This window comes from Buceros rhinoceros, unplaced genomic scaffold, assembly GCF_000710305.1.
Source record: "Buceros rhinoceros silvestris isolate BGI_N320 unplaced genomic scaffold, ASM71030v1 scaffold12066, whole genome shotgun sequence".
In the NCBI taxonomy this organism is placed as follows: Eukaryota; Metazoa; Chordata; class Aves; order Bucerotiformes; family Bucerotidae; genus Buceros; species Buceros rhinoceros.
In genome coordinates, this window is record NW_010415851.1 from 25465 (window position 1) to 40346 (window position 14882).

At 40.7% G+C, this 14882-nt stretch overlaps 1 protein-coding gene across 1 annotated transcript in view; it reads right to left on the bottom strand.

Annotated features, from left to right (window-relative positions):
- Nucleotides 1-14882, bottom strand: part of OTOA (otoancorin) — a 35194-nt gene that overhangs the window by 17945 nt on the left and 2367 nt on the right. The window contains exons 6-19 of the mRNA XM_010137566.1: nucleotides 13905-14036; nucleotides 12282-12517; nucleotides 11959-12062; nucleotides 9211-9317; nucleotides 8629-8768; nucleotides 6107-6230; nucleotides 5530-5745; nucleotides 4843-5010; nucleotides 4391-4531; nucleotides 3739-3794; nucleotides 3243-3360; nucleotides 2657-2730; nucleotides 1051-1186; nucleotides 313-503 (exon numbers count right to left, since the gene is read on the bottom strand). Coding sequence (XP_010135868.1) covers nucleotides 313-503; nucleotides 1051-1186; nucleotides 2657-2730; nucleotides 3243-3360; nucleotides 3739-3794; nucleotides 4391-4531; nucleotides 4843-5010; nucleotides 5530-5745; nucleotides 6107-6230; nucleotides 8629-8768; nucleotides 9211-9317; nucleotides 11959-12062; nucleotides 12282-12517; nucleotides 13905-14036 — 1943 coding nt within the window. The remainder of the gene's footprint in view (nucleotides 1-312; nucleotides 504-1050; nucleotides 1187-2656; nucleotides 2731-3242; nucleotides 3361-3738; nucleotides 3795-4390; nucleotides 4532-4842; nucleotides 5011-5529; nucleotides 5746-6106; nucleotides 6231-8628; nucleotides 8769-9210; nucleotides 9318-11958; nucleotides 12063-12281; nucleotides 12518-13904; nucleotides 14037-14882) is intronic.

The window sequence follows — 14882 nt, forward strand, 5'->3', positions numbered from 1 at the left end:
ACCGTTCTTTGCCTCTCTCTTGCCATGCCAGGGAGTCTGGCTGCCTGCTCCTCCTCAAACACTACACTTTCTCTCCTCTTCCTCTGGGACTTAAGTCATGCAGGATGCCCCGGAGTTGTATTTTGTTCCACAGTTACCACATTACACACAAGAACAGAAATGTCATTCTAGTGGACAGAGACCGCAGGCTTGGCCAGTGATGAAAGTTTCTTTGTGTCGTTTTCATTGCAGCTCTAACCGGGCAAAGCAAACAGTTGGTATTTGCTTGGCTTAACCATCAGCCTAAGCGAGGTGGCCTATCTAATACCTTACCCATATAACTCGAGGAGTTTGTATTTAATTTCAGTATTCTGCTCGTGGCTGAGCTGTTGGCAAAGTTTGAACTGAGGAAGGGCTGTTGCCATTGCCCTCAGGGACATCCTGCCATGTAGAAAGGCTGGAGATAAGTGGCAGATTAGATTTCCAAGTAGGTCAACATCATATTCATCAGCAATGGAGCCGTTCTGAAACAAGAAGCATTTACCTTGTTGGCAGAGCTAATCTTGGCTCTTGCCCTGTATCATTCAACTGCATCACAACATGTTTAAGCTCTGTGACCCTTTCTTTAAGAAACAAAGACACAACAGTTTGCACTGGCAACTTAATCTTCAATTTCTGCTGAGACTGCTTTATACTTTTTGCTTTTACCAAAGCAGCTGGCAGTATTTAATAAGTCGTCATCATAGGAGCTTTCAGTGTACTTATTCCATATTGAAGCAATCATAAAAAACAATTAAAACTCAATCTCCTGCCACAATCTCGATATCTAGGTGACTCCCCATCACCTGCAGAGGTGGTGCAGTTCTGTCTGGCAGCAGAGCCCTCATGTGGCCCCTCATGGCAAAGAAGCCACGAACTCCTGCTGTCAGAAGGCTCTGGGGCACCACATGACAACAATGGGAGAGAAAACTAAATCAACCATTCTCACTTAGTCTGGAATTGTCAGTGGCTAATTAGATTCCTTTTTTTGCAGCAACCCCTCCACTGCTGACCCTTCTGAGCCATACCTACCAGGCACTCCTGTACTTTTTGCAGGACAATGTTCTTTTTGTGAAGGCTTGGGCTCAAAAGGCTCATCTCATACTTCCCCAGACGTTCAATGAAAGGGACGCACAAAGGGCCCGAAACATACTCCAGGTACTCAACCCTGCAGAAAGAATTCAAATGGTCTCAGAATGTAAACCCAACCTTCATACACCCCCAATCACATCCGTAAAATTGGTGATGACGGAAAAATTAAGAGACAAGTCTGGACTTGAAAAATAATAAACCTGCCAGACCAGGAAAGTTACAATTAGTCCACACCTTGCTTTAACTTATGTCTTCTTCCATTTCATCAGCACACGAACCTCACTTTGAAAAATGGCTAAGGGTTATAAATAGCTGCAAGTGGATGAAAGTGCTCTGAGATGCTTTAACACCGTACGAAAGGAGACTGTCTACAGTTCAGAAACACCCTTTTTATTAGGAAGACTCCGACGAATGAAGATGTGGTGGCTGGGTTAGGGACAAGAAGTACTTTTAGAGCAGGCTTCCTGTTTAGCAAAGTCCAAGGCGGCCAGAGTGGCAGGCAGCCTTTGCACACAAAGCCATACCCCAAAGCTGCGCACGCCCGGCCTTACCAGGGTTCGTAGGCAAGAGCACCACCAACTTCTGGTGGCCCTGAGCAAGCAACATGCAGCTGTTGGCCATATAACTTGTTGCTGTCGTTTGTAGAAAGCCTTGTATTAAAGCCTTTCTGTTATTATTTTGTTGTTTTTAACTAGAGTAATGCTTTCTCCAAACAGAAGCCTTTCTTTTTCTTACTTTTTTTTCAATTAAAAATATTCCAGGAAAAGAATAGTTCGCATTCCCTTTTATCCCTTTAAAAGGGATAAAAGCATGTGGGAAGAAAGAAATAGAGGGGAATTAAACAAGTTGTAGAATTCATGAGTCCCTATCAAGGCCCAAATATTTTTTTTCTGAGGAAAAAAAGCTGTCACTGAATATTATTTGGCTATTTACATAATGCAAAGTTTTGCTAAATTGCAAAAATGTCTTTAAATACACTGAAATGTTTTTAACCATACAAAGCAATATGCTTCACAGTACCCAATGGCTTTATCTTACATATCCCCTCTCAAAAAAACCCTCAAACAAATAAGCAAACCAAGTCTCACAACAAAGGGGAAAAAAAAAGTTCCAGCATAAACTACATCTAAGTTATTTCTATGATTTGAACCAGTTATGCTCTAGAAAGCCCACTGAATTAACCCCTTTATTTTAGCCGACATCAGCAACAGCGTAAGCTGCAACATTACAAGCTTCTTCACTGCTGCCACACCGCTGCACCATGATTCAGCCTGCACACAGGGCGCTTCAAGGGGGACCGATTTCAAGGATACAAAGGAATCCACAGTGGTGAAAAAAATGGGATGCACTGAAAGACATCACATATTCCCAGCTTTCCCTTGACACAGACACTGGCTACAGTCAGTGACCACTTATTATAAACCACCATCTGTTTGAATCACCAGTTTCCTCGGGACTGAAGAGGTTATTAAAAAGTACTCAGAGGATCGCTCTGAACGTGCTGCTATGAACGCAGTAACTTCAGATGTAGCAAGACGTAACTTACGGAAGCACCAATAAGAGGAAGGGGGGAATAGATACATTGGAGACTTTCCAAAACTTCCAAGCCAAGCAATTAACCTAAAAGCAACAAAAATTTAAGATCTTAGGCATCTGGAAATCTCTTGAGGAAGAATGAAATTATAGTTTGCTTATTACAACTTAAAAATTTGTACATAAAATTCTGCATATTATCTTCAGAGAGTGTTTTTCTTTGGCTTTTTAAACGTAATTTAGTGTTTTCTTTTTGTAAACATCAGAGATGAAACTTCCTGTATTTGGGTGCAAGAGAGCATTTGTATGTTTTCAAATCGTACGTGTATTTTCAAACAGATTACGCGTGGACTGGCAAGTTCATGAGTGGAAAGTTCTTGCAATTTTTAAGTGACAAATGAAATTATCAAAATGAAGCAGGACAGCAGACAAATTCTCACATAAAAGATTCAAATAAAATATGTTAACAGACAAGTTCAGACAGACAAGACTTTGGGGGGAAAAAAAAAAAAAGAACAGAATTAACCAAATCCTAATTTACCTACAGTGTGGATATTGGGTAGCATGTTTATGTTCACAAAATCTTTTTGTGGTTTTACCTGATATGGAGAAAGCAGATGAAGATGTTTTTCAAAGAATTTAAAATTGTTTAAAAAAATGTCTGTGCCCATACTTTCAATGAGTTTACAAGGGACTCCTTTTGCAAGCTGTCCTGTGCTGATAGGAAAAACAAGGTTCAATCTTTTGAATATTTAACCAAGATCTAGTCTCACTCCCCACAACCATGTTCTAAGATAGAGTTTCTTGACCACTTCTCTATCCCATTTCTTGTAATTGAAAGGCTATTGGAAGTAAAAATGTAATAGAATAGAAAATTACTGACTGAGCCTTAAAATACAAAAACCTGGGCAATCCTTTGATCCCGATTTTGGATTTGGAGACCCTTTTAATGAGGAAGGTGAATTATTGTGTGGTACCGAGGAATGAATACACATAAACTAGTACAAAATAACCACACAATGTATATGTTTATTTCAGAGTCATTCCCATCACAAAACTACTCAACCCCATTTCTTGAGAGACTGTTATCCATACCTTAGAAGGTCAGCAGGGTAGTTTTTCTCAGACAGCAATTCATACAGATACAAAGCCTGAAATAAACCCCACCATATTTCAAGTTAAGTTTAGGTAATTAATTTTAATACGGAATAACTGCTGCTAGGTTTTTTGCATGATTAACTCTCTTATGTAGTCTGAAGGCATTTCTGTGGTCCCATTTGCCAACCAAAGGATTTGGCATCCAGTGCTGAATTTCTTCTTCACCAGACAAGACATCGCTGACTGGCACTACGAAATGATGTTAAACGCAGCCATGGCACACAGCCACAGAATAATTCAAGTTTGAAGGGACCTCTGCAGATCGTCTGGTCCAACCTTGCACCTCTCTGGACAGAGCCAGAGGGCTGACTCTACATGCAAATGTCTGCTACTCCGTACTGGAAAGAGAAAATTTACGTGGCAGAACCCTGAAGACTTTCAAAACTCAGTATTTCAATGCTTCTCTTTCTGTAGCATTGTCTCCTGGTGCTGCCTAGGCTCTAAGTGACCCTTGGTTGTTTATGTCAAGATATATTAGTGGCAGTTCATTCCTTTTGCCTACGTTTCTTGAACACATACGTATTACAACACTTTTTCTATCCTCCCCTCATACTAAATTCCAGTGGAATGGGAACTCCATAATTTGTACCTGGCTGCTTCTTAGTTCTTTTCCTTTCATCATTGTAGAATTATATCCAGTCTGCTTCCATAAATCAGAAAGAGATATTTCTTTAAAGAAAGCTCCTTGTATATCTTTGACTGATGAAGAAAAATCTCCAGATGCAGCTATCTGAAAAGGGGAACAGATAGATACATGGCATTTCAAGACTGATGCTTAGATTTACAGGATTTGCCCTTCTTTCTATTCCGCGTAATATTTCCTTTAAGAGGATAAAGGAAAAGCATGTCAGTATTGAAAATGACAAAGGACTAAGCAAGAGACAGCCTCTAAAATATACCTGATGGTTAGTAAAAATACCAGAAATACTAACCACTGGCTAAAACACATCTCAGTGACAACATTTTAAATCACACTTTGCATATCTAGTTATTGTGCTCCAGTACACAGAAAACTGGCTACACACTCGAGTTCATAATCACCTTTCTGAGGATCCCTTGCTGCTGTGCAGGCGATAAGTCAGATAAATACTGGGACGTTGTGCCTCGAACAATCTGAGAAAGCTCCTTTGGGTTCATGCTGTGGAATGACTGGGTGCTAATACCAGTTAACAAGGTGCCCATTTGACTGACATTATAAAATGATAAAACCTACAGAGAGAACAGCACAAACAAACAGAATGTTTTCTAGCTTGTGAACAGCAGATCTATTTAAAAGCAAAAGTTTATAAATAAATCATAACTATTATTGTTGAAAACTTAACACATTTCATGCCTGAGGATGCACTTTCCACAGATTTCTTTCAATTCAGACAAGATTGTCCAGGGAATGAACAATTTTTTTGAAACTTCGGGAGGACCTAGATTCCTTCCATTACAGTATATTTGAATATACAGTGAATATACAGATCTCTGATCAAGCAAATTCTGCTGAGGGCAGCGATACAGATGAAATAACACATACAGCTGCTAATGCAAATAGCCATTCTCTCTGTTACTAGAGAACTACTTTGGGAGGTACAGTCTTGGATGTTATTTGATTTAAACAAAATTTTCAGACCACTAACTACTAAAAAAAAGTACTAATCTTTTTGAAATCTATGGTTATTATTGAGAAAAAGCCATTTCACTTGTAAAAACAGAAGGTAGGAAAGCTATTATGAGAGGTACCTTTTCATAAGAGAGGTATTTACTGGATAAAATCATAACTTGGCTTTTTGCCCACCCAGAGACTTGGTTTAATGTTGCAATAGCATTGTGCACCGCTTCAGGTGACAGAGAGTCCAGCTGACTTGAAGTTAGTCCAACCACGGCATCTGACAGAGATCCAAGGATACCATTCAGCGTCTGGTTTTGCATGGCAACGCTCAGGAGTTGAGATTTGAGCTAAAGTAAATAAAATAAGCAGATGGGAAATAAAAACCTGCTGAGAACCAATTTTCATTATCACTCAAAACTTTAACTGGAGTTTCTGGAATAGACATTGGCAACCACTTAGTGACCACATGTTCCATAAAAATTCAAAAATAGAACATAGTCATCAAAGGAATAAGAATGAGAAAAGAATGAGCACTGTAAAAAACCCCCAAATGGGCTTTTATTCTTTGCATTATATTGATTGAGAACTATTTCCACTTATTTCTTAGACCTCAGTCATTTTTCACCTTTTTCTTCTAAAACTCAAGAAGAAAGACCCTCCTCCTCTGTTTTCAGGATTAGGTTAGGCAAGAACAAGCGTTGTACCCACCTTCTGAACCTCAGCCTGGAAACCTCTCAACTGATTGCATTTAATCATTTGATGAAGCAAAGCCCGGGCCACGGCAGCATCCATCTGTTCCATGTCATCATAAAAGCAAACCAATAAACCTAGCCTATACAGGAGAGGAGACATTAGCTAACTTCGGACATAAAAGGTGCCATTTTCAGGAAACTGAAATATAATATGGTATACCCTACTTGTGCTCAAAACTTGGATAATTCCTGTGTGTCACTAGTGCCTTAAACTAAAATCCTTAAAACTCCACGTGGCCTGAAGCTGGGGTATGAGACAGATGCACTGTTCTCTGTATTCAGATGAACTCTACCCAGACTGCTTGTGCTGTCAAAAATTTAACTTTTCTTGGTTACATTTGTCCATGGCTGGATTTTCCCACTGAACGACTCCACTCCCCTTGGCAGAATTTGCAGTACAATCTCTGCTTTGAAAATGATGGAGAGCTAATTAAGTCTCTAGAAGTGGCTTGCTGAGTTCTTATCTGGATTGATTTGAACTCTGAACCCTGCCTGGCCTTCACACGCAACATAATTTGTTAATGTGTCAGCAGCTAGAGCATTACATAGTCTCTACTGTTTCAGGTTTAAACAAAACCTGCGGTGTTTTGTATCAAACCTACGACTGGCCAATGGATGGAGATGTGTCCAGTTCCACACTGGCTAGGAGAAAACGCGCTGAGGCTCACTGTCTTAGTTGTGCCAGCACAGCAGTTTGCAAGGTGGTGTTGGGAACCAGATGTGGAGCTCGTTTTTCTTTGCAGTACCCGTGCTGTAAAAGTCAGCGTTTCCATTAACCTCTGTAACGCGCAGCCACAACCATCGCTGGTGGAGAGCAGCAGTCACACCACCAAGGGGAGACGCCTGCCTTGTGCTTAGCTGCTGCCATTGCCTGCAGCCCTGCAAAGGACGTCTGAGTTGTGCATCGCTCCCTCTGGACTTTAAACTTCATAGCGATGGTGATGAATTCATTTGTACGAACCCTGAATCCCTACAAAGAGCCTACAAAGCCCAGCTTTCCTGCTACAGTCTCTGGCTTTTGGCAATTCATTGATGCAGGCAGAGTGTGGGCAATAATGTCCAGATGTGAACTAAATCAACAGCAGACAATGCTGCAGCACCACCGCACACTCAGTGTAATTCTGCAGCACAGAAAGGCTTAGCTTTTAGTTCCTCTAGTCCCTCAACAACAACCTGCTTAGCTTCAGTAGCTCATCTGAATTCATGGCACATCATCAAACTGACATACAAATCAAAGAAACATCTATAACTGCATTTTATAACAAATAATTACCTTCTGATGCTTTATTGCATAGCCACCAAGAGCTCTTCAACTCCTTCGGGATTAGCAGAAATGAATAATACTACTCCTTAAAAATGCATTTAAATCATTGGTATGGTTAAAATGAGTAACATAAAATAAGTGTGTTGTAAAAATGGAATATATTAAGGATTATGGAGCATGACATTTCTCTCATCTGTGACAATGTGGTACTTCTCATGAGCGGTAAAATAATTTTCAAGATTTCTGACGCTGAAATTTAGTGTGTGGGCATAATTCCTCTCTTGCTTACATCTCTGACAATCAGCACTACTTTATGGAAGTCAGTGAGTTACATAGCAACAATGACAGGAACTCTGAAGCCATAAAGCATATTCTCCATTAGTTTAAAACTCCAAGGTATTCCCCAAGGAGACTACAAATAACTTCAGTCGGTGATGTCTTGGGACTAAATACATCCATTTATACGACAGTGTATATGTAAATGTGCAGTACAGCACTTTCTTGCAGGTAGCTCAAGCTCACTGCATATTTATGAGTAAGAGCCATTTATTTTGGTTTTTTTGTTATCATCTTTAAAGTAAGTTTGGTGCTGATCTGACAGTGCTGAAAAGGCAGTTTCCTCTTCCACACATTAACAGTCACATGCATTTAAACGTGGCTCATCTCTACCCTGCAGGATCTAAAGAGGAGAGCAGGATGGGCTTTATACCTCTTTGCTTTGAGACCTCTTTGGTGACACCGTATCAATTAAAAACCACTTGCAGTCCTGGCTGGCACGGGCTAAGATGTCCTCCTTCGATCCCAACTGTAACATGATTTCCACAAAACACCTCCATCTCCTGTGATTCAAACAGCCAAGGCCACTCATGTCCCCCCCATCCCACCTGATTTTACTGCTGTGCTGCACAACACGATGGAGCTTTGATTGGATCAAAGACCCTGCTGTAGTTTTCCTACGAATAGTACAGACAACTCCTCACTGTGGAGCGGGAGACAAACCATTAGCTAATTAGGCACACCTCCAAAAATTCATAAAGTAGCAATTCTTCACTGTTGCTAAACAGGGTTGGATTTCAGCCTGGATTTTTCCACTGGAAGGGAAAAAGCCATGCCACACCAACAACTTCATCAACTACTTACTGCTCCTCTCTTTTCTCCTTACTTACCTATTCCCTCCACACACAGCCATAAAAGAAAAAGGAAAGCAGTCTTGCCTGTAGATAGTTGAAGTGTTTCTCATATCAAATCCTGATGAGTTGATTCTTTCCAGGAAAGCCTGTGCAAGCTCTGGTGTGATATCATACACTGTGTCCAACTGCTTTGTCGCGTTGTCATAGCTAATGAATAGCCTTATCTGGCCGGTGCAAACAAAATCATGTCAGGAATATGAAACAATTACATCCCATAAAATATATGTCGCTCTAAATTAATTGACTCCATTCATGTTATAAAGGAAAAAGGCAGATTTGGATAATACGGTATTTTTGAAGGTGAAGCTGAGTGAGCGATTCCCTGTGAAACTGCCGGATAACTTGAGGGTGTTCTGTCACTGATCCCTATCTTTCAGCACAAGTCACAGAAGTCTGATGCAGATAAATAATCACATATTACTGTTAGGCACTTTCAAATTCCAAAAAGAGAGTACTATTTGGTTGACAATGGATTTGAATTCACTTTATATTTGAGCAATTAAAATATATAAACTCCTTCTCCTGTTGAAGTTTGCATTTATGTTCATATTTTTTGTAGCTGACATCGCTCGACAATGACCTATCCAATCACGTTTTGTTACTTACTTCACTGAGACTGATTTTCAGAATTTCTTCTAATGGAAGATGGACCATGTATCTTCCCAAAATCCGTAAGTTTTCTGCACTGACCCAAGAAGTGGATTCATTGAACTCTGTTTTGTACAAGTAAATAGTATGATGTTAAGAAAGTAATTATTTTTTCAAAGATATCGTACTCGGTATATTGTTAGTGGTAAATAATTAAAAATATATCTGCAAATCAGAAAAATCCTTAGCAGAGATAGTCAGGTTCCCTCTATTAGCTAGATCTTAGCACCACATTTTTATGAGCCCATAGATTTTTTAATGAAAATGAAATAGTGTTTCAAATGTCTCAAATGTTCTCATATGAAAATGATTAAAGTTTTATGTTGTCGAAATAGAAAATGGATAAAGTATGGGACAGGAAAAATTAAACCAATCGTATTAAATATGGAGCAGCATTTTTTATATTCAGTTCTCCTAGTCAAATATATTATTTAAGAACACGAGGATGACATGATACTTCGTAACACTTTATACATCTTACATATTATTATTGATGATACCACTTATTACAGCAATATGCAACAGCAGTAACGAAAAAAATGAAAAATCATTCACAAACCTATATGGAAATAGATTGGCAAAAAATACAAAATACTGAGTAACAGTTGAAAAATATCATTCATTTAGTAGCATTCTGCCAAGGATTGAAAATGAAATCAAGATCCAAATATCCCTGAGAAAAAAGCATTTATGAACTAGGTGGGTGCTCTGAGTCACAAAGACAGTGTCTTCTCCAGGGTATCATAATTTGGATGACTCAACCTCTGAACATGCTCCTTAGCAGTGCTGATACTCAAACCCTGTAAAAATAAAATCATCAGTGCACTTTGAAGAGTTTTCAGAACCTGAAAAAACCCCAGCCTATATATATCAGAAGCTGAAGAACCCCATTCAGTAGGTGATTTTTTTGAAAACACAGATCTAAGCTTCTTAGCTGAGACAAGATGATGCTCCCAGTAGACCCGTCAGTCCTCTGTTCTTTTAAGCGATATTACCTCCCATTACCAGGAATATCAAGAGAGTTGAAAGGTATGAAGAGTTAAACAAAAACTACCGCAACTTAAGGATTTTGACTGTGGCCTTCAGCAGAACAGACTTGCAGTTACCAACCACGGCAGCCATGATCCCCCAAAACTGTTTTGTTGTTTTGAAATAAGGTACAAAATTCCAAAGTTACAGCCTCCTATTTTTGCAAGGGCTACCAGCATGCTTTATCTCTTAATACCCAAGTGTATTTAATATATGGAATGTGATAACTGGCTGAGTGACAAGGAAATTTCTTAAAAGGTTTGAGTCTAAGACATAGAAATTACATGTCATCTCCCGTTCACACAGTGATCCAGCTGCAAGGGCTGCCTGCCGCAGCAGGGAGGGGCAGCACAATGGAAGAGCCCTCTGTGTTTCTGCAGGCACAACAGAGACACAGCAGTGAGCTCTCTGTCACCCAAACCGGCAGAGATGCTTGGGAGCTGGCCCCAGGAGCACCACAAATATGAAGTTTCTTTCAAGTTTCTCTTCTGATGAGCATCAGCAAGGAAGATGCTGCTTCTGCAGAGGGCTGATCCCTTTCCCCGCTGGTCCCAGTGCTACCCACATCATCTACCAAATGAGACTATCGCAGGACTCTTGTGTTGCCCTGCACTCTGTGCTGTGACACGTGGTGTACAGATATGCTTGCGTGAGCTCTAGACCTGCCAACCTGGATGTTGGTAGCAGTCCAACTGTGCCCGCTCAGGGCTGACGGTTCTGCAGCTCATGCTACCAGACCTAGCTGGGGGTCAGTCCACACGCGATCGATGCCTTCAGGAGCGGACTCACCATAACATTCTTGCATTCGAAGCAGCAGCCAGGAGGTAAGAGAGGCAAGGTAATTCTCAGTCCCTCCTGAGCTGGGTGATCTTTTACAAACTGAGGGTTCGCTAATGTTTCAGACACAACCCAAGATGTCTGATGCTGTGGGATTTTCCCAGGACTGCTGAGTATCATTAGGCAAGTTCCGCATCTTTGCTCAGTGTCATGAACTTCCTCTCTACAACTTAATGGGTCACTCTGCTATTTTGAAACGGCAGACATCCCAGGAGCCAAATTCAGCTCCAACGAAGCAAGTGGGCTTTTTGCCTTTGATTTCCAGAGAAAGTGGAAGAACATACAAGTCTAAAAGTGTAAAACGCTCCCACAACAGCACTGCTGGGATGGCCAGGGAACCCAAGCACTGGCTCAGATGTGTCAGTGCTACTGTCACTTTACAGCCCCCTCGTGGAGCCTGTGCCGAGCTGTGGCTGAGACTGAGTAAGTGCCATGTGCAGGAGAAGTTTCGCAACATTCCGCACTTCTTTTGCATTTTTAAACGATGCATTGGCATTGGCTAACGTATTCTGAGACAGATCTGTTTTCCAGTCTGAATAGGAGTTCAGAAGTGAACAACATGTTTGGACAGAGTACCTGATAACTGTATCCTATTTAAGTCTTAGGAAAAGGTCTTGAGCTTGTGTATAGCTCTGTGCAGAAGAGATGCAAGCATCTCTGGAGCACTATTTGCCATGAATAACAGGTATGTTTACAAAATTCTGAAGCAACAGTATTCAAGACAGCTACTCCTAAAACAGACCATGTGGAATTTAGGAAACAATTCAATACAATGGATAGACCTTTTGCTGATTGTTCTTCTCTTATGATAAGGAAGAAAATACTTTGTACATAACATACCACTCATGTTATGGGGTTTTTGTAGAATCCGTTTCATCCAGCCATACAAAGCTCTCTGTGTATTTGCTGAGGTTTTGTCATAGAGGTCCTTGAATACTGTTGATCTAAGTGATACAAAGGCATGTTAATTTTACTAATGAGTTAACTATTGGGGTTTTTTTAAATGACATGCACGGACAAATGTTTTTTAGAAAGAGTAACACATAAGCAGAAAGCTGTATCTGGAAAATAGACTGCGACCATACAGTAACCTCTTTTTAAAAGTATATATAGTCAGCAAATACTACAAAGTATTAATTGTGGCTGGAAAATAAAGGGCTTACAAGTTCCTGAAAGCATCCTCCAGCAGAGTGCTTGGGAGGCTCCCAATGACATCAGGTTGGAGATAGTTCACCACTGACACACGCAAAACCTGGCTTAGGATATCCACACAGTCCAAAGCAGTCAGAACCAGAAAGCATTTATCCAGTGTTACAAGGAACAAGGTCCTGTTTACTCCTGGGCTTTGAAATATTCTCTCTCTAGTCTTGTCCCAATCAAGAATAATATTTCCCATTTCCTGCAAGCAACAAAGGGTTAAAAGAATGTCTCTTTGTAATTCAAGATATTGTTCACTTTGATGCCTAGCAGAAAGGACTTTACAGAAAATATGGTGCTGTTCTCATGAAAAATAGCTGCAAAATACTGTCTGGCTGCTTTACTTCAGGTAACTCCTTCCTGGTACTGGTCAGAGAACAGCTCAAATCTTTTGACAAAATCAAAATGAAAAACAGAAAAATAATCCAAATGGTTGAAGTTAGCGTGTGCTCTCTTGAAACAATTAGTTACTTGAAAAGTGAAAGGATATCAGATTTGAATGGGTGTTATTTCATACCTAATTTAACATGTAGACACCTCTAGAATAGACCTTTTCCCATGCAGTATTTCTTGGAGATGTTACTACAATATCCCTTCCCGAACATCCAGGCACCTAGACTAGGGAATAAAGTCACCCTCGTTGGGCATGGGTTATTTTGTTGCTCTGTCTCACAGGTCAACGTGTCTAGGACAGCCTGTTCAGAGCTGATAATCCTGCGCCTGGTGATTAGTTCATGCAGTGTTATCAGTCCCGGAAGAACTGGGTATGCTAGCTGAGAAGACAAAATCTAGTTTGTTGAAGGGGCTTACGCTCTACTGCTCTGGCTCCCAGTGCATGCTGCACACCCGCCCTGTGTGCTTCAGCAGCAGGAGCTGCACCTCCTTTGTTTGAACAGTGGATTATACCGTGTTTGTTCTGGGCAGTCACCTCATGCTCCTCCTTTCTCCCAGATTAATCTCCACCCCCTCAGCAATACCCACGCTGGAGGCCCTTCCTCCCAAGAGGGCAGATGCCAAAGCGCTCTCGCACATCAGGCTGTGATACCTGGTCCTGCAGTGGAGAACCCCTCTGCCAGCACGATCCTCCCTGGAAGGTAGTCACTGACTTCGAGCGAGACTTTTAAGATGGGTCTCACAGGGAACCCATCACAGAGGCAAGCCAATGCTTTCACGCTGCCTCCCTTACAAAATGCCTAACAATTCGCTTGCACACTTCCGTAACGAATTAACAAGGCAAATAATTTCACCTTCTTTAGTCATCTTGTCTCCCTCTCTTTTCTGAAGCAGATACTCCCCGAGAACTGGTCCTCACCTACCTTAGATACTTGCATAGGAAGGTAAATCATTCTCTGGAGATGGGTTTCTCTCCACTCACTACAGAGAAAATCCAGACGACTGACTTGAATGTGGCACCAAACAGTTAGACAAGAAGAATTAAATGAAGTAAGTCCAACCTGAGAAGAGGAGCTCCTGGAATCTAATCCAAGTCAGCTAAGCAAGGCATGCACTGGGAGACCCCCAGTCTGGCCCTTTCCCATTTATCTAAACCACTGACAGCAGCTTTTCTTCATAAGTGCAAAATGACTTACAAGATGGTCCCTTCTGCTGTTGAAGAGATACTTCATTGCAGTTTGGAACTGCTGCTGATCGAGCTGCTGAAATTCAGATAGTAGTTGCCTAGGCTGGTATAAAAGGTTCTTCAGGTAACTTTTTATGGACATCTGAAGTATAGAAAAATACATGTAATACATATAAAACTTGTATTATTGTACTAGTTTTCATCCTCGTAAAATCTCTGCTTAAGGAGAAGTGCTTAGCTCCTGAATCGTCTGTGTTGTCAATGACTAGAATAACTATACTCATCACAAACTGTAAACGAAAATAATCTAGCTATAATTCTGAAATGCAGTCATTTTTAAATCCTATTCTTGGCTTCATATTTGAGTCCTCTCCTGTGAGGCATTTAAAAATGCCTGTTTCTCATTTCAAGAGTAATAATGCTTTTCTGCTTCACACAGCAGAGTTGTGAAAACAAAACTTTTAGAGAGATGAAAAAAATCAGGTCCCATGTGTATTTTACTATTACTTAAAAAAAGGAAGGAAACGTGCAATTGGATGGGAGGAAAAGTCTGTAGCAGATCGTAAGACAAAAAATTCTCTCTCACATCAAACTGCATTACCAGTAACAATCTCACGCCTGTTCTGAAAATCTAAGGGGAATTATAACATTGGAATGGAAAGCACACTAAGGCTCATTAGCACCAGACTGGAGCAAAATCCCTTCTAATTCCTGACAGAATTATTTCAGAATTGATTGGGAATTGGAGTTGAAACTCCTCTTTGTTGTCTTAGCTTAGCTTGCATTACCGCCAATAAATACTAACATAGTTCGGTCCTTTTTGCTGGGGGGTCCAGGCCTGCTTACAGCCTTAAACTGTTGATAAATCCAATCGAATGGGAAGAGGCAGTGTTAGTCTGGTGTAGGTTTGGGTGAGCTGTGACAGTGAAACGGAGCTTGGGAAAAGGTTTGAGTGCCAAGGGGCTACCTGGCCATGGGCTCTCAGGAA